Source organism: Planococcus citri, chromosome 1 (assembly GCF_950023065.1).
Source record: "Planococcus citri chromosome 1, ihPlaCitr1.1, whole genome shotgun sequence".
In the NCBI taxonomy this organism is placed as follows: domain Eukaryota; kingdom Metazoa; phylum Arthropoda; class Insecta; order Hemiptera; family Pseudococcidae; genus Planococcus; species Planococcus citri.
The window spans coordinates 34,318,621-34,344,178 of NC_088677.1; the positions used below are offsets into that span (position 1 = coordinate 34,318,621).

Consider the following 25,558-nt stretch of genomic DNA (forward strand, 5'->3'; position numbering starts at 1 on the left):
TTTAAATTCTGAATGAAAATTTTTGAAAAATTTATTTTATAAAAATTCGAGCTAGCTGAATCTAAGTAAATAATTTATTTTAATTGGCAGCTGCTACGAAAATTCATATAAAATTTATGAGTAAAAAACTCAAGTTTTGATTTTCCGTGAATTTCAAGCAAGAATAGGTGAATTGTGGTATTTCTTGAAAGAAACTGTAATGTTTTAGATTTTCAAACTAGAAAAATTGGGTTTCAATTCTTCTATTTTGAACCTGATTTTTTTTTTTTTTTTTTTTTTTTTTGAAGAAAATTTACAAATGCCAACTTGAAATTGTTGAAGTCATTTCCAAAATCTCGTTCAATTCTAATCTGGAAAAAATGCGTAAAAAATTTGAAAATTGTATTTTTGATTTGCTATAGCAAATTTATGAAGATGATCATTTATATTTTCTCTTTGGAATTTCCATGGAAAAATGAAGAGCACAAAAATTGAGTCTAAATCACTATTTTCCCTGAATATTGGTTCAATCCTAACTTTCAGTGTTGATAAATTTGAAAACAATTTCCATCATGATTAGTTGATGTTAAAAAAATAATACAGTTCCTACCTAAGTATATTTGCCATTCCCTCGCCAAAATGAGAACCCGCCAGTGATTTTCAATCTGATCGTAATAATTAACCAAGCCTGAAAACTAACGTAGTTGCTATTTTTATTTAAAGCTTCAATTTCTTGCAATTACATAGATAGGTACATAAATACACATAATCATGTAAACTGACTTCCTGTACAATTTGAAATTTGAGAATCTCATCAAAAGACACATTTACTCAACGATGCATTTTCTCGCAAAATCATCAAAAAAAAAAAAAAAAAAAACAGTCGATGAGAAAATACGAGAGAGAATTTTCACATACGAATTAATCAATTACGTCAGCTGTTTTTCGAACATCCGATAATCTAACGATACGCAACGTACATAGGTACTTGTAATTGCTGCCGGAGATACCTACCTAGTACCTACCTATAAATCGAGGGGTATGCAAGGGGGGAAGTTTTTCATCCGTTAGGATATCTACATCCAATAACAATGGATAATTACAAATAAAATGATCACCGTACAATTGTGCATGGCTATACACTTTGAAGGACAATTATGATTCCATGTATCACAGCATCGCACGTTTTTTGTATAGTTGAAAATATCCGATACGATAGTATATACAGTGCGTATTTTCGTAGTATCTCTACCTACAACAACTTGTCAATCTGTATCGACTATCGATGACAAGTGTAGGTACCGAGATTACATTTTAATTAATTTACAAGCTAATACAGATACATGTAAATGACAATCATTCGTATCGGGCGTGTTCTTTATTTTGCGCAATTTTTGAAATGATAACGTACTTCAATAAAGTAGAGATACCTTACCTACCTACTTGAAGTAATAGTGTATCGCGAGTAATGCGTTAAATACTACGTACGTGTTTCGATTCGCGGTGTAAAAACAAAAAAAAATTGTATGAAGTGTTATACTTGCTTACTTATAATTGTTACCGGGTGTATTTTATTTCATTTTAGGGCAAAATGGAAAATGATAAACGTAAACAAACCATTAATAAAACCATTCATTTTTTATACGACATAGAATACGTTAAACATTACAATTATTACGACGAACTGGAAGCGGAAAGTTTGATGAAAAAAACGCAAAACGAAGAGCTCAAGATGGTCGAAAACAAATCAATCAGAAGGTGTCACGAAAATGGCAAGAAAAATAATATAGACGATAAAGAAAATGTTGAAAATGAAACTGGATTTGACGACGACGTAGACGACGAAGATGAGAATTGGGATAAGAAAGGATATTGCAGTTTCGCTTTCGTTAGGGTGAGTAAGTTTTTTGTTCTAATGATTTTGCATTAACAATATTATGCTCTACCTATAGGTACCTAATATTCGCTGATTTTTCTACATTCGGTGACTTTTTTTGAGCTTTACTCTCCCTCCCATTGAATTAACTTCATTGAGGTTATTACGTTATACTTCTGAATGCATATGGAGTCCTCTATTACTATTCAATTTCATATCTTAAGTTGTCAAAATATTTTTCATTTCCGATCTTAATTTCTTCCGATAGAAATTGACTAAAAATTACTCCATGACGAAAGGTTTACAAATTTATTGAAATTTGCAATAAAAGTTGCCTTTTGTTCATTGCTAAAGTAATTTTGTACATTTTTCTTATTTTAATTTTTTAATAGCCGGTATCGCGCCATTCGATAGAAAATGGTTTTGACCGTCTGACGAATTCCCAACTTTTGGAAAAAAAGCTGCAAATTTTTCCAAGTCAGAGAGATCAATAAGCTCCATTTATAAAAACGTTATTTTAATTCTTGAAAAAAAAAAATTACTCGTATACTTACCTAGGTATCTATTTTTTGGGCATTCAACTTGAAAACCTCACCCCTCCATCTTAACAAAAAAGTTGAATTTTATCAGAACCATTTTCTGATAGAAAGATCCACGAGGAAAATTGAGAATTAAAATTTTTACTCACATACTCAGGGTGCCTCAAAATTTAGCTTCCAAATATTTGTTCAAAATATACAAATTTGTATCTCCAAAACAAAGCCACTTGGAAGATACCAAATCAGATTATACCTGAGAAATTTTATGCTCCAAAACTTTGCGTTTTTTCATTTTTTTCATTTTTTCAATTTTGTATAATTTATTATTTTTGTTTATTCAGAAAATCGATTTTGAATTACCAACGCTTAATTTTTTAAAATGAGCAATTTGAGTGAATACAATTTTCGTCGCATTGTTTTTTAAAATATTATAGAACCGAACATCTCAAGTCGCTCTCATTTCTACTCAGGAATAATTGCACATCTCCTCGGCTAAATTACGTCGAATTCGTTAGTTAAATAGCCTTAGATAGGTTCCTATACCTAATTATTTAATTAGGCTAGGATGTCGATAAGGTCATTATTTTTCCTCATATCGTGAGTAATACTTGGTACCTAATTGTTTAAATGGATTCGTAATTCTATAAAACTCAGCATTTATTTTGACCTACAATAATTATTTATCTACATATTAAACAATGAAGTTAATTTTTTCCTCAACGCACTTTTACATTCTATTAAATTTTATCAATAGAAAATTTTGTTTTTAAAGTGTTTGATAGTATCTAGAAGGTACAAATACATACGGCGTATATTTTTTACACTTCAGAAATGGTCTAATTTTCATCATGCTGACTTTTTTTTTCAGTGTTTTCATTGTTAGTTGGTTGTATTCTGATTAGTCACAGTCTTCTGCCAAGCCTAGGCAAATTGGAATACCTATCTGCTGGGTAATTACCAACTATTAAAATGAAAACAAAAATGATACATAGGCACATTAGGTGTATCATTATTTTCCCTTTTTTTTTTGAAATGGAAATTACTGAGTGAAAAATATTTACTTTGAATCCCGAATAGTTGAACCGAGGTACTTTTTTCTTGATGTTGGAATGTATACGTACCTACCCAAATTTTTTATTTTTTGCTTCTGGAGTTGGGTTGTTGAACAAAATTTGAATTTTTTGTAACATTTACGCTTTTATTGTGCTGAAGTGGTCTGACAATTTATTAAAAATTAAAAATTGATGTATTATTATTATACGGCGACTTTATTATTATTTTACTCTTTTTATTTATGTCCTAATTTTTGCTTTGACATTAATTATTATTTTTTTTTAATTGAAAAATTGAAAATAAAATTTCAAAAATGTATTTTATTCAAAAACAAAGTTTCGAGTGTGTCAATGACGTGTATTGAGTACATAATTTAAATCAAAATTTCAATAATTTTTCCAAGAAATTTGATTATTCATTGCTTACTATAACTACTACAAAAACGACGTCAACAAATCAACAATTACATATCATAAACATACGTGTAGGGTACTACAGATATACCTAGGTACCTTAATTGCGATTCACTTTTCTGCAAAATGAAAATTTACTCGACCAATTTCTTAACCTCCCCTCCCCACCATTTCTACCTCATTAATCACTATTTGTTATAATGACCTACATGTTTGTAAATTTTTATATTGGATTTAGATATCACCGTATCATCGCGCCTACATTATCGACTACATTAGATAAATGATATTAATTTATGTGTACCTGCCTTGTAGAACATCTGGTATTTAATTTCATTCTTTGTTGTAGTACCGAAGTCTACTAACCACATAACCCATATCTATACGTGAACGTCCTCTACCCTATCCTATCCTGTACCTATATGACTTTGTACTCGTACAAGCATTGCTGGCAGAGGAGTCTGGAACTAAAATCTTGTTACAACGTCTTGTTACTGTATTACTTACATATTTCTTTACTGCTACGTGAAATTATTCGACTCGTGTGCTGAGATTAATTGTTACCACTTAAGGTGAAACTTGACGGTTCTGGTGGCACTTGTTTACTATCTAGCATACGAGTAGGTATAAAGTACGAATGCACGTAGAGTGCATCAAAAATCAATTTTTTTCGACGTATAGATAATCAGTTAAGAAGAGCTACGAATGTTCAGTTTATATTTATGACCAAGCATATGCTAGGACGTTAATTATTGAAAGCGTTTGGATATTTTAGAAAAAAGTGAGAAGTTGTATAAGCTTCATACTACTGTTTTGAAACGAAGATTACCATAGAGGAAAGAGTTGAAATTTGTGTTATCACAGCTCTACATAAAAAAAATATTGCGCTTTCCCTTAAATAAATATTTATTTAATTTATCATCAACTGTCTTAATGAGTCATGCTATGATGCGATTTTAATTCATGAATATATTTTTGAAATTAAAATGATCAAGAATATGTGGATGATTTAATCATAGACTGATCAGAAATAAAAAACAAACCAAATTAATATTGTTTATGATTGGATGTTTTTTCTCATTTTATTTCTTTATTTCTTATGAGATTCAGAGATTGAGATCAAAGGTGCGACAAGTAGGTTAGGTTAGGTTAGATGGTGGTAGGAAGAGGGTTGACTGCAAACCACTTTTAAAAATGCACCAACGAATTTCACAATGTGCCCAAATGCCCGTATCAATTCTATCTGGATACTTAAGTAAAATTTTTATCCGTGCGCTCTTCTCAAAATCTATAACATTGTTCAATGCTTTGAACCGGAAAGTAATCTCCTTGTCAGTACAGAACTACAGAACAAGACGTAATATTATAAAAGCAAAGATATCAAAGAAAAAATGTCATCTTATGTAATAAATCATTAACCCTGAAATCATTAGGTATTTCGTTAGTGATTTAATCACATGACAGATGCAACACCTTGTCTGCAAGACGATGGGGTACGTGAGCGTAAATATCCGAATATTATGGCATCTTATTATCTTTTATTCACGATGTATAATATAGGCATCCGCTAGCTGCGAGATTCAACAGACAACTCTAATTGGAGACTCGAGTACATGGTGGACTGGTGGTATTGGTGGTATTTTCTTTCGTTTTCCAAAATCTTCATCCCGTAAATCCCAACGACTCAACGGTGGCGATAAATAGAGGCAAAAAAGGTGACAGACAGCATTTAAAAGAACTAATCTGTGAGGTACCAAAGGTTTTATGTAAATTACTCATTCCCAAATACAGCTGGAAATGAAATGAAATACATCGTGTACTTATAAATGTATCTACCAGTTGGTTGACCACAGCTTCGGAGTTGGTTATAAATCCCAGGCGGCGTCTTTGGATGTAAAGTTGGTTTTTTCCTTCCTTTTTTTTCCTATACGTAAAATGATTTCGTAATTATCTTACTCCTACGTTATTTTGTACGAACGACGAGACGTAGGCGTTTTAAGCTTCTAACCGAATTCAACTAGACTGTTGTCCGAACATTTACCAGTTTTTTTTCATTTTTTCCATCACATGCGGTGATTACACCCATCCATGGTACACAGCGAAACAATATTGTTGATAGTGAAAAATTGTAATAAAAAATATCCCAGTCTGTTTACCGAACGGTGAGATAGGTTGTCTTCATTATTGAACAGGTTGTTTCGTCGAATGCAGCCGACGATGCACGATGTCTAACGATACCTACCGTTGCAATCATTAGCCTACATAGAGAACCACTGAACGATTTTGTCTTGTCCAGCGGTGAAAATTCACGCAGTCTGAATTCCGTAGTATTCTCCAGTTACGACGTTTTAATTTCACCGAACGGTGGTATTAATTGATAGTGATAGTGATCGTCTCGAGCGTGATAATTTCGTGTTTCGATTTGTAAATTATATTCGATAGATTCGTTTATTATGATTACTTCTGATTCGCTATGCGGCTGCGGATTATGTTTGTGATGTTTTAAAGTGTTCGAATGTGTTTTTAAATTTGATATATTTGTGTGTATTTGGAATTTGGACGTATTTGAGATGGCCCAAGCAGCTGTTTTACGAGCTCAAAATAGAGCCACAAATAAGGTACAAAAGATTTTTTTCAAATACTTACCTATACTTACTAATACCTATTTGAAAATTTTCAAATTCTGGCAGGATTAAAGCATAAATTTTTAAAATTCTCAAGTACCTATTTAGCTTTGATATAAAACTAAAATTTGAAATATAACCTCCATAAAGATTTATTTCCAACGTGGAGAATGTTTTCTTACGTTTGCTTTACCTGGGTCCTGGATAGATCGTATACTTTCATTTTTAGAAAATTATAAGTACCTACATTTTTTATTTTGTCCACTTAATTACCTTCTTATTTACTACGCGGTTGTCTAGGTGATCTCAATCCATAGTTTTACGAAGATGAAGTAGGTGCATTTTTCTAGTAGATATAAATGGTAGTTTACCACTGTACTTGAACACTCTTAAAACCAAATTAATTTAATCTTGATGTTCGTTTGATGAGAGTGGTGAGGCGTGTCCACATTTTTTAAACTCTTTCAACTCACTAGGTACATTTTTAAAATCAAAGTATCGCCGCTCTCGTCTGAAAAAAAAGTATTATTCAGGTACCTAACTAACCTCATCCTTTCTGTTCGTTTTTATTTGTTTGGTTCTTCTCGTACATGTAAGTACTGTATCATGTATGTTATGCTTAATGTTTTCTTTAATTTTTTTCATCTCATCTTTGCTTTGAATGGACTATTTATGAAACTTTTTCTGTTTCTTCATTCATTGATTTTTCAATTTCACTCGACTTGAGAGGTTTTTTTGGTCACTTTAGGACATTTACTGTCATGGCCATAAAAAGGAAAAAAAACAATGAATTAGAAAATCGGCGTTGTTTAAAACTTATGAAGTTATCATTTTAGGAAAAATGTGTGAATTTCTTAAATGAAAATGGAACTTCAAATTTTTATTACATTCAATATAGTTCATCAATTTTATTATAGGTACAGTAATAACTAGAAATATTACCTACGTTTTTACTTGTTTTTCTCAGGTCTGTACATGTTTATTCAAAGTTTAAAGTGTAAGCTGGTATTTTGAAATAAACCTTAAAAATTGAGGATACCCTACTCTAATCACTAGGTACCTACCCCATAATAGTAGGTAATCAATCAGTCAATTTTTGTTTAGTTCTCAAAAGAATCATTCATGCATCCAGTTACGTATAAAAAACTCTTTGATTACCTTCTTCAGGATAAAAACAAAAAATTTTCATTTTAGTTACTCGTGATTTTAAAATCTTTTTTGGTAAGAGGAAACATGGAGGGAGGCGGAGGAATGGAGGGAGAAACGTACAGGGTGTCCAGAAATATCGTGAACCCCTAAAAAAGTTTTCTGCTAAATGTTTCGGTTGATCACACTGAATGATAATAATGATAGCTCATGATTGGTTGTTAGAGTAGGGTGATAACATTGCACCAATCGTATGCATCTATTTCACGTTACCAACCTATATTTTTAATAAAAAACTTTCTTTGGGGTTCACGATATTTCTGGGCACTCTGTAGATATCTCTCTCATTTTAAAAATGGAACAGATTAATTTAGTATTTTTAGGGAAGCAAAAATGGTGTGAAAATCGAAAACGATGAATTTCCTCTCACTATTTTCTCATTTTATTCGTGAAGTACGTTAGTGAACATTGCAAGAATAAAATGTTTGAAAAAATTTATTCCAATGGATGACTGCATAAGGCTTGCAATTTCTCATGCCCACCTACACGTATCATTCTGTCTATCTTCATCTTCTCATCTGTACCGTCACTGTTACCCTTTTCCTCCCTCGATCAGTGTACTGTTGCTGATTCTCCCTAACAGGTGAAGGTGCTTATGAGATACAAAGTGATTACAATTTTAAAAACCAGTCGTATAAAATTTGTGCCTCCTGTCTCTCCAGTTGCTTCGAGAGGGCTCCTCAAGCCATTTGTTCTTGAAAATTACGTACTCCCCTGAAATAACATCGTCGTTAATCATCTTTATCAAAACAATCTTCATTCATCACGTATTTAGCGAGGAAAAAAACAACAGAAAAAAAGACATTGTGACGTTAAAGTCACCAAACAAGTCAAACAATTCTCATTCAAATTTGAAGCTACGTGATTTGTTCAACTCCATAGGTGGTTTATTAACGGTACCTGCCAAATATTTCATTTAGTAGAAATGTAGACGGGACGGGAAATGCGAGAACAGAGAGAACTCACGGAGCAATTTAATAGAATATTTTTCAACTTTAAAATTGATTGTTGAGTGCGGTTTTGGAAATCCGCGAACTACTCATTATATAACAACTATAGTAATGGCCATTCTGCGATTAGGCGGATATTATGGAAGGTAAGGTACCACTACTTGAAATTTGATTACGTCTGAAACTCCTCCACACTTCTTACAATTTTTACTTCTCCGCGAGGCGAATTTTTTCGATATGCATTCGTATTGTAAATATATCAACTTACGGGTGTATGCAACACGATCTGTGTTGTGGGCGATTGTAGTTATATAGGAAAAAAACATCAATCGATTCGCGGTAATGGATTTGCGCGTTCATTGAAGATATTTTATAATATACGCCCAAGTTGAACAACCTAATAATTTGCTGATCGTTTTGAATTTGATTTTCTAAATGAGAAATTACAGTATACGATGACTGATGATGAGATGAATTTGGCGAATTAAACGTTCGCTTAGAGTGTATTCGGACGTTGGCCCTGGTCATTTAGAGGTTTTTTTCTCTGCTAATGAGAAATTTCATTCATTCATTTGGTTCGAATTGAAGGCGAAGGATTTTTTTTATTTCGTTTGTCGAGTACCCACTATTTACTCGTACGTTCAACCGGTAGAAAACTATAAGGTGTAGTGTAACGTACCATAGCTAACTGCTATTTGGCATCGCACTTGAACTGGTTCAATATTTAAAATGGCAAGAGAGAAATTGCCTCATTAGGATGATCACAGAATATAATGCAGAATTTATTCTAACACTGTTTAAAAAACGTTTTGGTTTAAACGTGTGCCAAGAGTCAGCTGTTTTTAATGTCAATTTGTGGCTGATATTCTGTTATTTATAGTTTACGCCATAAAATGTAGTATCAAATTACCCACTTTCAACTTTGTAATAAATTAAACTGGGTAATTTTGAATTGGGGCTGATCAAATGATCGTATACCTACTTATGGACATGTCGCGATGATATCGCGGTGCCAAATGAGCCAAACTCTCACGGTTGCGTTACAGTAGCTACTAGCTAAAGAACGAGTAGGTAAGGTGTAAGGTTATTAAAAGTAAAAGCATGAAAAGCTAATCTGAAGTTCTGAACTATTCTAATTGTACCTATAGATGCAGTACAGCATGCTCAGAAATATCGAGCATCCCCAAAGAAGTTTTGAGTTGATATATAAGTACATAAGTACCTACATATTCAGTTTGTCACAATTAGAAATGATAATTGATAACAACGCATGATTGGTTATTGAATTGGCGTGATAACATTCCACCAATCACGTGCATCTGTTTTACGTTGCCAATTTACAGGGTGCCCAGAAATATCCCGAGTACCCCTAAAAAAGTTTTCTACTAAGATACTTTGGTTGGTCACAGTGAATGGTAGTAGGTAGTAATGATAGCAGTGATGGCACATGATTGGTTGTTGGACTAGAGAGATAACATTCCACCAATATGCATCTATTTCACGTTGCCAACCTATATTTTTAATGAAAAACTTTCTTTGGGGTACTCGATGTTTCTGGGCACCCTGTACATAAATATTTATTGAACACTATTTGAACAAAAAACTAACTAGGTACTTAGTATAGGGACTAATTAATTGATCTATGGATTGGATGGGTTCGCGATAAGTAAACATGAGGCATGTAGGTAACTAGGTATGCAATTCACCATGTTCCCACAATATTTCACCAGTTGGCAGAACTAACACATACTGTGAGAGGATCAAAGGGAACAAGAAAGGCTTTGCTGCACCCACAGTAGAGACTATTATTGTGTTTACTAACAATAGAATCAACTGTAAACAAAACATGGTAGCAGAGCACGTGTCTTTTTTTGAAATACCATAATTCGAATTCAAACATAGCTTCTGTCCATAATTTCATTATTAACCAGCAAAAATGAAAATTTATTGCCTCCTCAGTTCCTCACCTATACCTGAAATTTTGAAGACCTACCGAATGTACCTATAAATCTGATTCATCAGAACTTCAGGAGATTGTCCCAACTGTGCAGTTTAATGAGTAAATAAAATAATCTATCATCTCAACTCAGCTACAGATTACAAACAAACAATATGGATAAAACATTTTACATTTATCAACTTTCTTGTTAAATCTACACTCAACTTTCACACTACAAACCGAGTGATTATAAAGGGTTGTGGTTAGTTTAGGTTTACATAGATAATCTTTGTCCTTCATCGTATCCATTTAGCGTAACCATCTAAATCGCACAATTTTACATTCTAGTTAATTTGTTTCACACACACAGCATCGGGGTAAACATTTCCGAATTTCGTTATCCGTTCTTCATCGCGAACGGAAGGCGTAGAAATTCCGTCTCGCCTGCTAATCAATTGTTTACGTAGAGTTGAACAAATTTCTCATTGTAACGTGTAGTTTGCTGTTGACTTTACCTATCTACTATGCTTTTAGCAGATGCATCGACAATGCTTCACGAAGTCAATTAGTAAAGTAAAAAGTATCGTTGTTGTATAAGGATTTGATCATCGCCGATGATACTGCATATTTCTCGTATTACCGAATTAACGGATTTATGCTAAAAAATATCACACGTTTTCATCATCGATGAGTTCACGTCAGCTGTCGTTTACTAACTGTATATACCTGTAATAATATTACGAACCAATTTTGTTTTCTTTTTCACTTTTCATTCTAAGGGTACATCCTCTTTAAACGTAATATTACGAATTTTCTCATCGTAGTTCGTAGTAGGTAGGTTATAACAGTACTTACCTCTGTTCGTAGATAACTTCATTAAAACGAATCCTCTATTTATGAGCTTTCATTTGAACAGTTGCGGGCAAATTAGTATGAATTACGGCATATCTACGTTGATGTTTATGAGCTTCTACGTACACCTATGAGCCTATAGTACCTGCCTACTCTTTGAGACCATATATACCTTCATCATTTTATGTGTAATTTTTAAAATTATTTAATAGTGAGAAATTTTACTCAGCTACGTTCAAGTGTAAGAGTATGATGTAAATTGATGAGAAAATCCACAGTGTGTTGGAAGAAATAGTCTTGAAATTGAAGTTATATACTTACCTACCTGCCTGTAAACATTAAACAAAGTGTATAAGTACTAAGTAGGTACGTAGAGTTGTTTAACATGAAACAATAATTAAACCACAGCACGATACCTTTTCGCTGAGAAGTAAATCAGTTGACATGTAACGAACGCATCGATCAAAACCTATAACCTAGACTTACGTGGTACATATTTAAATTCTATACGAGATCTTGTTCAACTGATATCTATTTTTTGAACTTGGAAACTTTGGTAAGGTATACCTTACGAAAGGTTAGATCGTTTTCAAGCGTATGCATATACCTACCTATACCTATCGTAAAATGGGAACTAAGTAATAATTGTATGAAATTCAGCTTTTGTAAAACATGCTTAAGGATTTCTTCAAAATTCATCTCTTTCTCTTTCAGTTTTTTGCAAAAAAAAAGAAAAAAATTGATGAATACGTTTTGTTTTCTTTTAAGAATAGTCTAGTTATTTGTAAGTAGGTACCTATAAGTATTTGGTGCTCTTCTGAGGAAAATTCCTAAACATGTATGTATAACTACTGTACTGGACGTACCTACTCGTATATCCAGTCAATCACCTGGGATATAAATGAGTAACTTGACACGAGAAATACGTGAAAGAACAAGAGGCTCATTGTTTACTTTGTTTCGTTGTGAGAAAACAAAAAGTTTACGAGCTGAATTAATAGGTCATCGATAGAACTGCAGCGGTTGCAGTAGTGACAGTGACATAAATTTACATGTAGGTAAATGTGAAAAATTGATAAACCAGTGTCATCGTACGCGGAGAAAATAGAAAAACTTGAATACTTGCACGTCTTCCGCGTTTCTCATAGGTACACATACGAGTATGTTGAAAGTGTTACCTGCCTTATGCATTATGGTAAATAAGTTGGATACACGATTCAAGTAGGTAGGTAAACGTATGTATTTGTTTATAGTTGAATGTTACTTGTTTTCTATCGTCTATTTTTAGCCTGATTTTTCTGAGAGCTTAAGAAAAATCAGACTGATACGGTCACTTGTGCCTTCATTAGAGTCTCTCACCCCTAAATCGATGAAAAAATATTTCTACTACCTATTGAAATTTTGCGTAGCTCTTTCAACATTGAATTTAGTGAAAAATTGAAGATGACCTTTTTTGGTCATCTCAACGAATTTCTACCACAAACATTACTCTTCATAATAAATTGTCTTGGTCCCTTCAAAAAAGTGGTATAGGCAACTCATGATGAAAACTGAATATGCTGCACTAACCAACTATTCCCAAATATGGATGCAAAAAATTTAATGGATATGCAATTTTTTGAAATCACGATTACTAATTGATACCGAATATTTTTGGCTTCGGCTTGAATTTAAAATTTCAAACAATTTTCTGAGCCAGCTCCGAGCCAGGTACAACCCTTAGCCACCAATTCTTTGTGGCAAAGCTCATAAAAACGATCATCAAAAGATGGTAGGTAACCAACATACAAATTTGATAAATTAGGTAGGTACCTACACTTTTAGAGAAAAAGTTGAGCATTCAACATTTGAACTTGTAAAACAACTGAACCTTAGCTCAAAGCTATAACGATGAACGTCGTGACGCTGCCATTTGAGCATTTTAAACGCGGTTATCCTGAACAAATACTTATTTCATGACTGTTTATCGGCAAACAAGCCGGTATTTAGAGGTATCTCTTTATGATAAATGCTGAATATTTAATTTAACGAGTTGGAATGAAGAATTCCGCTCTGCAAAAAGTATTCGGAGAAGTGCAATGGCGATGTTGGGAAATTTGCGGAAATACACTCAAACTGAACCGTTAATTCGATACACTCGTAAATAATTTTATTAATTTACTTCTCGAATCAAGTGGTTCAGTAGTTGCATCGCGCTTCAACATCTGCTATTTTCTTCCGGTTATACCTATTCCTTCTGGATCTGGAGTTGGTCAGAGAGTCATGCGCGCATTAAAGATAATCGTTGCACTACTTTTTATCTCTATCGAGAACGGCGGCAGATCGACGGCGACGCGGCGCGGCGATCCAGCTTGTAACGGTATTTTATATGTATCATATTGCCGGCTCTATGTCTATACTCTACTGTGTTACTGTTACTCATAGGTTTCTTCTTCTTCTTCTTCTTCTTCATGCACTAGAATTAGATTTTACGACTATATAATAGTAATAGAATAGTATAAAATTCGACAGATTTACCTCTACTGTATCTCAATCTAGTACTTACTACTTCTTTACCTACCTATATATAGATGAAAACTATAATGCCAGTTTGCAAATATTTTATCAAATTTTCAAATCACATCGAATTGTATTGTTGTAAACGAGGAAATATCAATAGGAAAAGGTTCTCGTAATACCTATTTATGTAGGTAGGTACTTCTGTTCTCTTCTTATCAATATTGAAGATTTTTAATGTTAGGCGAAGATTACTGTTATCGAGCGAGATTATAGGTAACTATAAGTATATTTTTTCTCGCTGACATAGCAAAACAAAACAAAACTGAATAAAATTAAACGGAAAACAATCGTAAGAAGTGAGAAGATCGATGGCGAGATTCACTAGAAGTAGAAATATAGGGAAACAGATGAACCAGATGTTTTGTTTTACCCAGATTGGTACAAAAATTAACGATGGTACCACAAGAACACGCGATAGATCAAGATGCAAAATATTACCTTACCTACCATTTGTTAAAGTAACCGATGAAAATGATAGTGTTGAAACCGGTGCTATATGCAAAGTACCTAAAGCAAACGAAATCGATAAAAGGTTATTGAATCTGTATAATTCTGTAGGTATAATGGATAGTGGATGGTTGTAACCTTCGCAGCATGTGTCATAGCCCAATTTTAATGAATGGAAATTCATTGAAACAGATTCGCTAGCTAGGTAACTAATTATGAAACAGGATCTGGTTCAAATCCAGGGACGTTGTAAACTTTGTGTATGAAGACGAAAAAAATTGAATTTCCAACTTTTTTTAAAGAAAAATTTTGATACTCGTTTTTAAGACTTAGCGGATAAATGTTTCAATTTCTTGACACTTTAACACAATTTCATTTCCTTTTAGTTTTTACTTTTTAAAATCACTTTTTTTATAGTTCAAAATTAAATAAATAATTCAAATTTATTATTTTTTTCATTTTTATTTTCTAGAAATATGTACCTAAGCATATCTGTCTTGTTTATTAAATTTGAAAAAATTTTCATTTTTTTCAAATTTTTGATTTTTTTTTCAACATGGTAAGCATATTTATAACTGAACGAAATGTCAGGAGATTTTCAGTTTTCAGAGTCATTTTTGAATTTCTTTTTTAATATAGAAAAAAAATTCAAAACATTTTTAATTTCTCAATTTTTGAAAAATAACAAGAAATATCTCATTTTAAAATTTCTAATGGATTAGAAAAATTTTTAAATGAAATAATTTTTCATACATTTTTCAAAAAACCAGTCTCTATGATTGACAATAGGGTCAATAGGTAGGCTCATAAATTATTATTTCGTTTTTTGTTTTTTTGAGCAGGTACCTAGGTAGGTATAGGTAAAATTAATTTTTCATTTTGCCGAATAAATGCACGTGCATTGTGCAACACCCAGGGAATGCCCAGATCTGCTCAACGAAATCTCGCCAGATGCAATCAGGTTTACCCTATTGGATCTAAATCAGGTCTAAAAACAAATCAAATCCGATCAAAACTTTGATCTAACCAGATTTGGTCTGATCAAATCGGATCTGGATCAGGCCAGTTCTGAACAGATCCTATCATTTTCTGCTGGATTATAGATGATTGCTGTTTTTTTAAAAGTTATACAGAAAGTGAGAAATCATTCACTACCCGGCAGAAGATAATGATCTCAGCTGATCTGATCAGATCGGATCAAAATCCGTACTTTCCCTGGATTTCCGTAATCAGATCAAAGTTTTTAGATATTATACTTATCGGATTATTCGAATCCAATAAGGAAGACCTGATTGGGTCTAAATAAATCTGAACAGATCTCATGTCAGACCTTATTGATCTCAGATTAAATCAGACCTGATCAAACCGGATCTTTGCTAGATGCCCTTACAAGGGAACCTCTTGAGGTGTCACACTCCGATTTCAACGGGACCGCGATTTTTGGAAAGAGCATAGTCTAAAACCCCCAAAACCAAATTTTCAGCTGTCCAAGTTCATTTTTTGATTTTTTCAAAATTGAATGTTTTTGGCGATTTATGTTTTTTTAAAAAAAAGTACGTGCTTGATCAATAAAAATGGTCAAAATAAGTCCTAAAACTAATATTAATTACCCAAATCCAAATTTCACCATTTCCAGCCATTCTCTGGAGCCTCCAGCACGATTTTTCAATTTCTCCAGAATTTTGAATTTGCTCCAGATTCCAGAAGGCGTGAATATGAAGGGAAGGCTCCAGAATGGCTGGAAATTGTAAAATTTCGATGAGGGGGGGGGGGGGGTAGTTTTGGACAAAATACAGCGATTCGCTGCATTTCATAAATGTCCACACAAACGGAAAATTTTTGATTTTTTTGATTTTTTAATTTTGAAAAAAGCTGGTCAAAAAGCCTTTTTTGAGGTATCACTCTCAAAATCGGCTCAAACGTAGATAAACTCGTTAAACAGGTCGACTGTAATATACAACTCGATTTTTAGCTGCCTAACTTCATATTCACCGTTCACGCCTTCTGGAGCAAATTCAAAATTCTGGAGAAATTGAAAAATCGCGCTGGAGGCTCCAGAATGGCTGGAAATGGTGAAATTTGGATTTGGGGGATTAATATTAGTTTTAGGACTTATTTTGACCATTTTTATTGATCATAAGTACGTACTTTTTTTTAAAAAAAAGCATAAATCGCCAAAAACAGTCAATTTTGAATTTTCAAAAATTCGCCAAAAATCGAAAAATGAACTTGGGCAGCTGAAAATTTGGTTTTGAGGATTTTAGACTATGCTCTTTCCAAAAATTGCGGTCCCGTTCGAATCGAAGTGTGACACCTAAAGAGGTTCCCTTGTTAGATCTATTCAGATCTGATCAAACCCAATACTTCCGACAGCTGATTTGATCTGACCAGATCCAATCAGGTCTGAACTGATCTAATCTGACCTAGCCAGGTCTAATTTCGGATACGGAGAATTTCTGCTCTGTATCTGATCAGATCTGATCTGGTGTGATCAAGATCAGATCAATTCAGATCTGGTCAAATCCAATCAGATCTAAACAGATGTAGTCTTATTAAAAATGTGATCTGATCACGTCTAATCAAATCTGGTCTGGTCAAATTGGATTCATGAAATGTCCGGATCTGAATCTGATCAGACCTGATCATATCCAATCATTTAGGTACTACTACTACTACTACTTACAAAAACTTACAAAGTGATACTCATATTCACAAAATTTGAATGAAAGTTTACTCCATGACTCACAAAATGTATCGGTAGGCAATCGCTAATCAATTTATAGTTCTGTTTGTGGACACTTTTACCTCGATTTCGCTCACAAATTCATCCTTGCGTATTACCTACGTGTTGCACTGCGGATAGTTTTATTCGCGCTATTAATTAAAATTCGAAACCGATCGTCAATTATCGTAAAAAGAAAACAATCGGCATACCTACCTGTACCTACCATAATATTATCTTACAGTATTTATTTACCTATACCTACGTAGCATATTTGCGACAAAACGCTTATTTGAATTTTTAATCAACGTTTTAAACCCATATACTTAATGACGCTGATTTTACGACTTAATCGCTTAATTAGTTTTACCTTTACTGTTACAATTATATAATATGCGCGAGATTTTTTTCGATTTTAAAGCATTTACGTTTGTTAATTCGCCAACATGTAACGGTATAACGGGTATTTGCGGCTTAAAACTTCTTGCGGTACTGCGGTAAAAGCAAAAATTGGCTATCATTCGCTGGATCTTGGTTTTAGAGGTGTTGCGAGTAGATAGGTTCGTGAATATGAAAATACTCGCTAGCGCAGGGGATTATAGTCTGGGCGTTGGTATGATTGGTAAATTTGAAATAACTGTTTGGTGTATTTTAGAATCGTGTATATAGCCTATGCATGAATGTATAGGATGAATATGACTTCACAAAATTTCAATACACTCGTTTATGTTATGCTGATCTTTTGAATGAATTCCCGACTCTGACCAAGTACGTATGTACCTCTAGCGCATAATGAGAGACGTTTGCGATGAAAGATGAATCATCTACTAATACAGCTACATTGTTTCCATTCAACTTTGAAAAATTTCATTCCTTCGACTGGAATCAGTTGTCTTTTTTCATCTTTTCTTATCCGTGATTTACGAGCGTGATTCGAAAGAAAAATACTTACATTCAGTTGACCGGAAATCCTCTCAACACGAGTGTGTAATTGCTGTTGAAAAATAAAGGCGAATGCATTGGAGCTCAGCACTGGGCAATGTCTAAGAACGATTCCACTAACCAATGAGAAGTTATCCAGCGTGAACAAAGTACCACACGACTTAAGAATACCTATATACTCGTACTTGGGTATTTGCAGCAGCGAGCATGGTGGTTCAAGTACACGTATAGAAATGGTTAATTTTAATTGTACCGCGGATAAAGGAAAGAGAATCTTAATGCAATTAGAAAATTCAACCGAGCACGGCTAGATAGTACCTACGTTTGTAGGTACATTACTCGTTCGAGTGGGTAGGTCTGCAGGAAAACTGAAATGAAAACACAACGATGATGACGAGGATTTCAATATATTCGAACAATAACCTTACCTATACTCGAATCGCGAAAATTTATAATTTACTATAAATTTTACGATCTCTGAATGGGAGTAAAAATTTACCATTCCATTGCCACATTATCCTTTGCACTTCATCTTCGAGTGATCGTTTGTCGATCGATAACTCTAGCGTTTTGGTGGTAGCGTTGAATAAATCAAACTTCAAGCTTTCGTTGTGATTCTTCAGGTTATCGTATCTTTTCTGTTCCTGTTTTAGTTTTTTCTCTAGCAAAGCTTTCATGGAAATAAGCGTCTGTTTTTCATCGGTCAAAAAAGCGAAATTACGCATCAGTTCTTGGCTTTGTTGAGTCGCATCGATGACCGCGGCGATTGGCGAAGGCGAATGCGCTTGGTAAGTTTTGACGACGTCGACGGATGCTTCATTTTCATCGTCATCACCGTTGAGGTAAAATTTCGGCCCGTTATCCGGATATAGTTTTATATTGCCGACATTTTCTTGTTTTATTGATAATTTGCTACGTGCTCGCGGTGATAGAGTTAATACGACCTGTGTTGCGAAAGGTTTTGCAATGTCGATGACTCTTTTTGATTGGAATAGACTACTGTGACAGTCTTCTTCGTCGTCCTTCTGGTTTTGACGCCTTTTTCCGATGTATTTGCCGGACTTATGAATCCTCGTAAATGGTATGACAAGATTCGGCTGATCTTGGATACGGTACGAAATTCTCATTATCAATAACACCGTTTACACGAACTGCATCTCGGATTAGTACGAGATTATTTTCCATAGAAATACGAGCATGTCGAAAACGACCTGGGTCTTTGGGTCAGTTTGTCTGATGTTCATTCAGCATCAGTGGGGCGCATTTTTTGTCGAGTCAGCTTCTGTAACGATACCTACCAACCTAATAATTCCAGAAGAACTTGGGAATAATCATTAATCTCGTCGTATAAACCACGAAGATGCAGTGGGATAAACATTTTAAAAGATTATTCAAATATAAAAATAAAGTATTAAATACACCTATCAACTTTTATAGGTAGGTACGTACGTATTAATTCGAGTAGATATTGATAGATCTAGGTATCTGCATCAGCATGAAAGGACGCAGTTAGTACTGTTTCCCTCGTAGAAAAAATTATCATATCATGAAGGCGCGTTAAACCTGAAAACCTCATTCATCTGATGGCAATGATATTTTTAAATAAGTTATTCGAATTTCTACCCGAATAACGATCATGTTCATGGTATTATAAAATGAAGGAAAATACAAATATTTAACCGCGAGTACCAACTTATGGGTAATTAAATTACTTTCAAATTAAATTATACATACTGCTGGTACTTCTGCTATTATTTTTTATATCGCGCTTTACTTTTCCAGTAGACGATTAACGCTACCTTGAACATGCGAACTATTAATTATAGTTAGTGTTTCGAGTACCTAACCATTTTTAATTACATAAAATTATAAATTTATCGAATTTTTTCGCGTATAGTATTAATTTTAGAAAGTAAACGTTGAAAGTATCTGTGCATACTGTTATACGTATGTGTTAGATGAAAGAGGGAATTCCTAACGATGCGATATTCGACTTGCAAATTATGATATGTTAAGGACCTTACCTACTGGTAGGTACTAGGTACTAGGTACATAACACACTAACATTAATTAGGTATGAATAATGCCGCTCGGGTACATTGTAACATTGCTTTGAGGTCAATAACAGAATAAGTAAACGTGATTTTTTTCAGGGCTATAGTCTTAAGGAAAGTGAAGCTTCTCGGGAATTTTTTCAGCGCTGAAGATTTCTGAATTGAATTTAGATTTTTTTGTAGGTACCTACTACCTACCTTTGAATTACTGAATTTAGCTTTGTAAGACTGTGAAACTTATGGTACACGGTCAAGGAAGCTAAAAAATTTGGATAGATTTAGCCAAGCCTTAATTTAATGTTTGGTTACTAGATTTTGTAATTCTTGAAAATTTTGGTGGATTTGATAAATTACAAAATTTGGTGAGGTTTGCAAATGCAAAAAATTCAAAGATTAGGTAACCTTATAAAATCTAAAATTTGGTTACGTTTTACCAAAACTCAAAAATATAGAGGGGTTCGTTGAAGCTTGAAATTTGGTAAGTTTTGTGAACTTCGACTTTGTCAGGTTAGTCAAGTTTGATGAAACTAAAGAATCTAGGGTTTGTTAAACCTCGGAAATTTTGACAAGTTTGGAAAATAAACTCAAGAGAGATTTGGTGAAACTCGACAATTTTGATAAAAAGAGGATGTATAGGAATGCCTAAAACTCTGTTAAGACATTCTGAATAATGTTCCTTTTAAAAATGCATTGTATGAAGCTCATAATTTTGTGCGCTTTTGACCATAGTATCAAATGAACAAAAAAGTGAAAAATGATAATAGCTGAGGTAGTCCAGTCGGTAAGGGGTTGGACCCAAACAAAATTGCTAACAAAGATTTTTTTGCTTTAAAATGTCCAGGAGGGTGTCCTAAACAACATATGTGGACCCGTACCCGATCCACCTGGAGCCTTTCCCCCCACGGTGGATTTTAGCCCCCCAAAACACGTTTTTCGACATTTTCTCCCCCGCATTGCATTTTAGCAAAAATATGTGGAAAGACAAAAGAATCTACGCCAAATTTCCGATCTAATGATGTATCAACTTTCCTTGTACGTTCAAGGGGGGTGGAACTAAAACCATTTAAAAAAGGGGGGTTTCCTGAAAAATACATAAAGGCTATAGGCGCCTAAGAGGGGTGAAATGGTCTCCGAAAGTGTTCGAGTTGATATTAGCATGGAAGGTGAGTACCATAGAGAAACTTCCGCATGAAAAATTTTAGATCCACACCCCCTCCCCTTTTTGGAGAGCCCCCCTTTTCTGAAATTTCAATAACACTTTTCTCAGCCCCATTTCAACCGAGTTTGAAAATTTTTCTGGAAGTTGTGTATGTCCTTAGTAGGTATCCCCACAAAAATTTTCAACCCCCTCCCGTCATATTTACCCCTCAAAATGGTGTAAAAACGTGTCTGAGGGAGGGTTGGGGTAAAATGGGAATTTTGGGGAAAATAACCAAGTATTAATAAGTAGGGTGTCCGTTTCTTATGATTCGATACCACTGAGCACGAATATGATGTCAGATTTTTTGCTACCCTCATCTAACTCTCTCCAGAGCACGTAGTCCCTTCAATTTTCACTATTGTTAAAAAGCATAAAAAATGAAAAAACGCTATTTTGAGGGGTAAATATGAGGGGAGGGGGTTGAAAATTTTTGTGGGGATACATACTAAGGATATACATGACATACTGCAAAATTTTCAAAGTCGGTCAACATGGGGCTGAGAAAAGTGTTATTGAAATTTCAGAAAAGGGGGGCTCTCCAAAAAGGGGAGGGGGTGTGGATCTAAAATTTTTCATGCGGAAGTTTCTCTATGGTACTCACCTTCTATGCTAATATCAACTCGAACACTTTCGGAGACCATTTCACCCCTCTTGGGCGCCTATAGCCTTTATGTATGTATTTTTCAGGATACCCCCCTTTTTTAAATGGCTTTAGTTCCACCCCCATTGAACGTACAAGGAAAGTTGATACATCATTAGATCGGAAATTTGGCGTAGATTCTTTTGTCTTCCCACATATTTTTGCTAAAATGCAATGCGGGGGAGAAAATGTCGAAAAACGTGTTTTGGGGGGCTAAAATCCACCGTGGGGGGAAAGGCTCCAGGTGGATCGGGGACGGGTCCACATATGTTGTTTAGGACACCCTCCTGGACATTTTAAAGCAAAAAAATCTTTGTTAGCAATTTTGTTTGGGTTTGCCCCCATAAAGTGCTTTACCGACTGGACTAAGGAGGAAATGATTGGATCTGATCAGCTCTGATGTGATCTAATCATATCTGGTCAGATTCAAGCAGGTCTCCCTTTCCAGTCTGAGTCTGATCACTAATCTGATCAAAATTTTTATCCGATCAGATTCTAAGATGTCCGAAGCTGATCAGATCCTGTCATTTTTCACTGGGAACAGATTTTTTTTCTTTTGTGAATTTTATGCAATTTTCACCAATTTTACTGACATTTTTAATCAATTCTTGGCTATTTACAGTGTTTTTGATGCTTTTAGGGTAATACGCAGGTAACATGGGGAACATAAGTTCAAACTCTTCCTGAATGAAGAGAAATTGATGAAAAATGAAAATTTTTGCGACATTCGAAAATTCAAACATTTACCCATCTGTGATAAAAATTGTGGACACTAAAAATCATGTTTACTATTTTTAATTTTTTTTTGAAAAAAAAGTTCAAAATCGACGTTCTTGAAAAAGTGCAGGTAATATGGGGTACCAATAAAAACTACAATAAAATGACTTTTAAAAAGCCAAAACTTATTTTTTTTCCCAGTTTTTACATTTATGTCACGCACAAACCATGGTTTCCCATGATTTTATTCATAATTTTTTGATTTTTCGAAAAAATTGTTGAAAATTCACCAAAAAATGGCAGTAATATGAAGTATTTGTAAAAATGAAAATAAACGAATAAAACAAACAGGAAAATGATTTTTATTCATCATTTTTACACTTGTTAGTCTTTTGGTTCTTTTTTAGGCATTTTTGGTTCAGAACATGTCAAAAATCTGCGAAAAAACAAGGTACCCAATATTACCAGCATGTGAAAATTTCAACGCCAAAAATGTTCTATTTTTTTTTCAATTCAGAAAAACGACTCACTGAAAAAGTAAAGTATGAAATAGATAATAAAATCATGGCTCTTTCCGGCACTCTACTTGAAATTTCAAAAAAATATGTATTTTTTGCGAAAATGTTCAAAAAACTTGACGTATTTGTTTTGGGGTTGCATGAAAAAGTCACCACCGACTAATAAAAAAGAGTACACGTGACCAATCGCCTCCGGGTCTGATCAGATCATCTTAGAATCATTTAAAAACACTCCCTCAATTTTTTCCTGTTGGATAGCACCCATAGAATACGAAAAAAGCGGGTACCCCATACTACTAGCAACCCCATATTACCTGCTTTTACCCTACTTGTAATCAGGAGAGGTTTCAACAATGTTTTATAAAAATTTCGCTTACATTTGTCAAATTTTACTACTTAATGTCATTAGCTGGTACCTACCTACTTTTTGGAAATTTTTCACTGATTTAAAATTTTTTTTTCATGTTTTTATGTCATTTTAATGTGCATTCAACACTTTTTCGTGCAACTTTTGTCAAATTTTGCTCAACTTTGACCATTTTTTTGATAGATTTTTCCTGTTTTTTGTTCATTTTTAGTGATTTTTTGTTTTTTGTTTGTTTTGTACAGATAATTTTAACTGGTTTTCAATATAATTTTTTTTAAAACTTTTTTTTACAGTTTACGTCAAATTTTGTGTGGAAATTTAAATATTTTCTGATCATTTTCAGTGATTTTAATGTACTTATTCATACCTTTTCTGACGTTTTCAATTTTTATGCAATTGTAATTGAATATTCCATCATTATTTTGTTCATTTTTAGATGTAAGCAATTTTTTTTTAAAAAAACCATTTTTAAAAATTATTTTCTTCAGTCAGTTTTTTTTTTCAATTTGGAAAAATGCATTGATTTTTAATTTCTTTGAAGTTGCTCATAATGATGTACATATTTCGAGTTATACCTATGTATTAGTCTAGACATAAATTTTTGCCGCTTCGGTGATCCAGAAGAGGGTTCAGGGGTTCCCAAAATCAGGCAATTCAATTTTTCTAGTAAAAATTTTTAAATATACTCGTAGAAAAAATTTACAAATTTGGTCCAAATTCGGGTTGATAGTGTGGTTCGACTTCTTTTATAATATTTATGTATTTCTAGAAAAAATTTTTGGCCAAAATTGACTAATTCAGGCTGGAAAAATCATGAAAATTGGTTTATTGCATTTTTGAAGGTCATCTACTAGGTGAGATACTTACACAATTTTTTTCATCATAATTTCACCTCTGAAAGAACTTACTGAAACCTAAAAGTGCCGTTTGAAAGCTAAAAATGCGCGTTTTACCCAGAAGATATGATTGAAAAAATTTCAATAAGTTTCATTTAACGTCTCTGCAAGTTTGAAAAAATTCGGTTGACAACTATCAAAATGGAAAATTTGAACTGAAATTGCAGTTTCACTCCTTTTGAAGGGGTTATAGGTGATTTGGCCATCTGAAATTTTATCATGGGGGTTTTAGATCATAAGGAATAATTTCCGTCGGTTAGTTTCAAACTTCGAGGACAAGGCCAAATCGCCTATTTTACCTGGCTATGTTCTTTTCGAGTTATCCTAATAATCGTCCTCAGATGAAAGCTCAATTTTTAGCTGTCCTAATCAATTTTCCCTCTTGTGGAACATGTAAGTAGGTATCCGAAAATAACGAAGATCGGTTTCATAAAAAATGAAAAAACTTGAACTTTTGAAGGACGAATAAAATAGGTAGGTAGGTACGAGCAGTGAACATTATGATTTACAAAGACAAACTCGTTTTACTCAAAACGTCGAAAGAGTTCATTCGAATAAGTCTAGGTACCATATTGGATTAAAACATAATAGCTGTTAGAGTGCTCGATAAGAATTGCATTGAGTCATCTAATTACAGTAATGTTCGCATTGTCTTTACACGCATTCGATACTATCCTGGCTCTCCAGCGATAAAGTTCACACCGCGAATATGTTACTTACGTATTTGTTATCAGCAAAATTATATGTAATGTACTTGAAAACAGCATAGGTTATGTATGGTTAGGGTACCTATTAATACTAAGTTATGCTGGTCGCGACTAAAATTGGGTGTTATCACTTGCAGACTCGCCTAAACAGAAATCTACACACTTTCTCTTTTCAAAACATTAATTGCAACAGATTTAATCAACTTGCACCGTACCTGTTGGCGATTGCTTCCATTATTCATTCGTGACTCTTTGATATTGTATTTTATTTTGTAAAATGTTTCCAGGTGCGTATATATAAGCAGGCAGGTAATAGGCATTCGTATACATATTTGTACCAATAACCCAGCTCGTTAC

General features: G+C 33.7%; 1 protein-coding gene across 3 annotated transcripts in view; it reads left to right on the top strand.

Annotated features, from left to right (window-relative positions):
• Rhp (rhophilin) overlaps positions 1–25,558 on the top strand; it is a 42,614-nt gene that overhangs the window by 1,179 nt on the left and 15,877 nt on the right. The window contains exon 2 of one of the 3 annotated variants that reach the window (XM_065344161.1): positions 1,632–1,873. In XM_065344161.1, the coding sequence (XP_065200233.1) occupies positions 1,682–1,873 (192 nt within the window). In that variant the 5' untranslated portion in view covers positions 1,632–1,681. Of the gene's footprint in view, positions 1–1,138; positions 1,874–6,129; positions 6,479–25,558 lie in introns of those variants that run through there. The other 2 variants (XM_065344160.1, XM_065344162.1) reach the window with 2 other exon arrangements.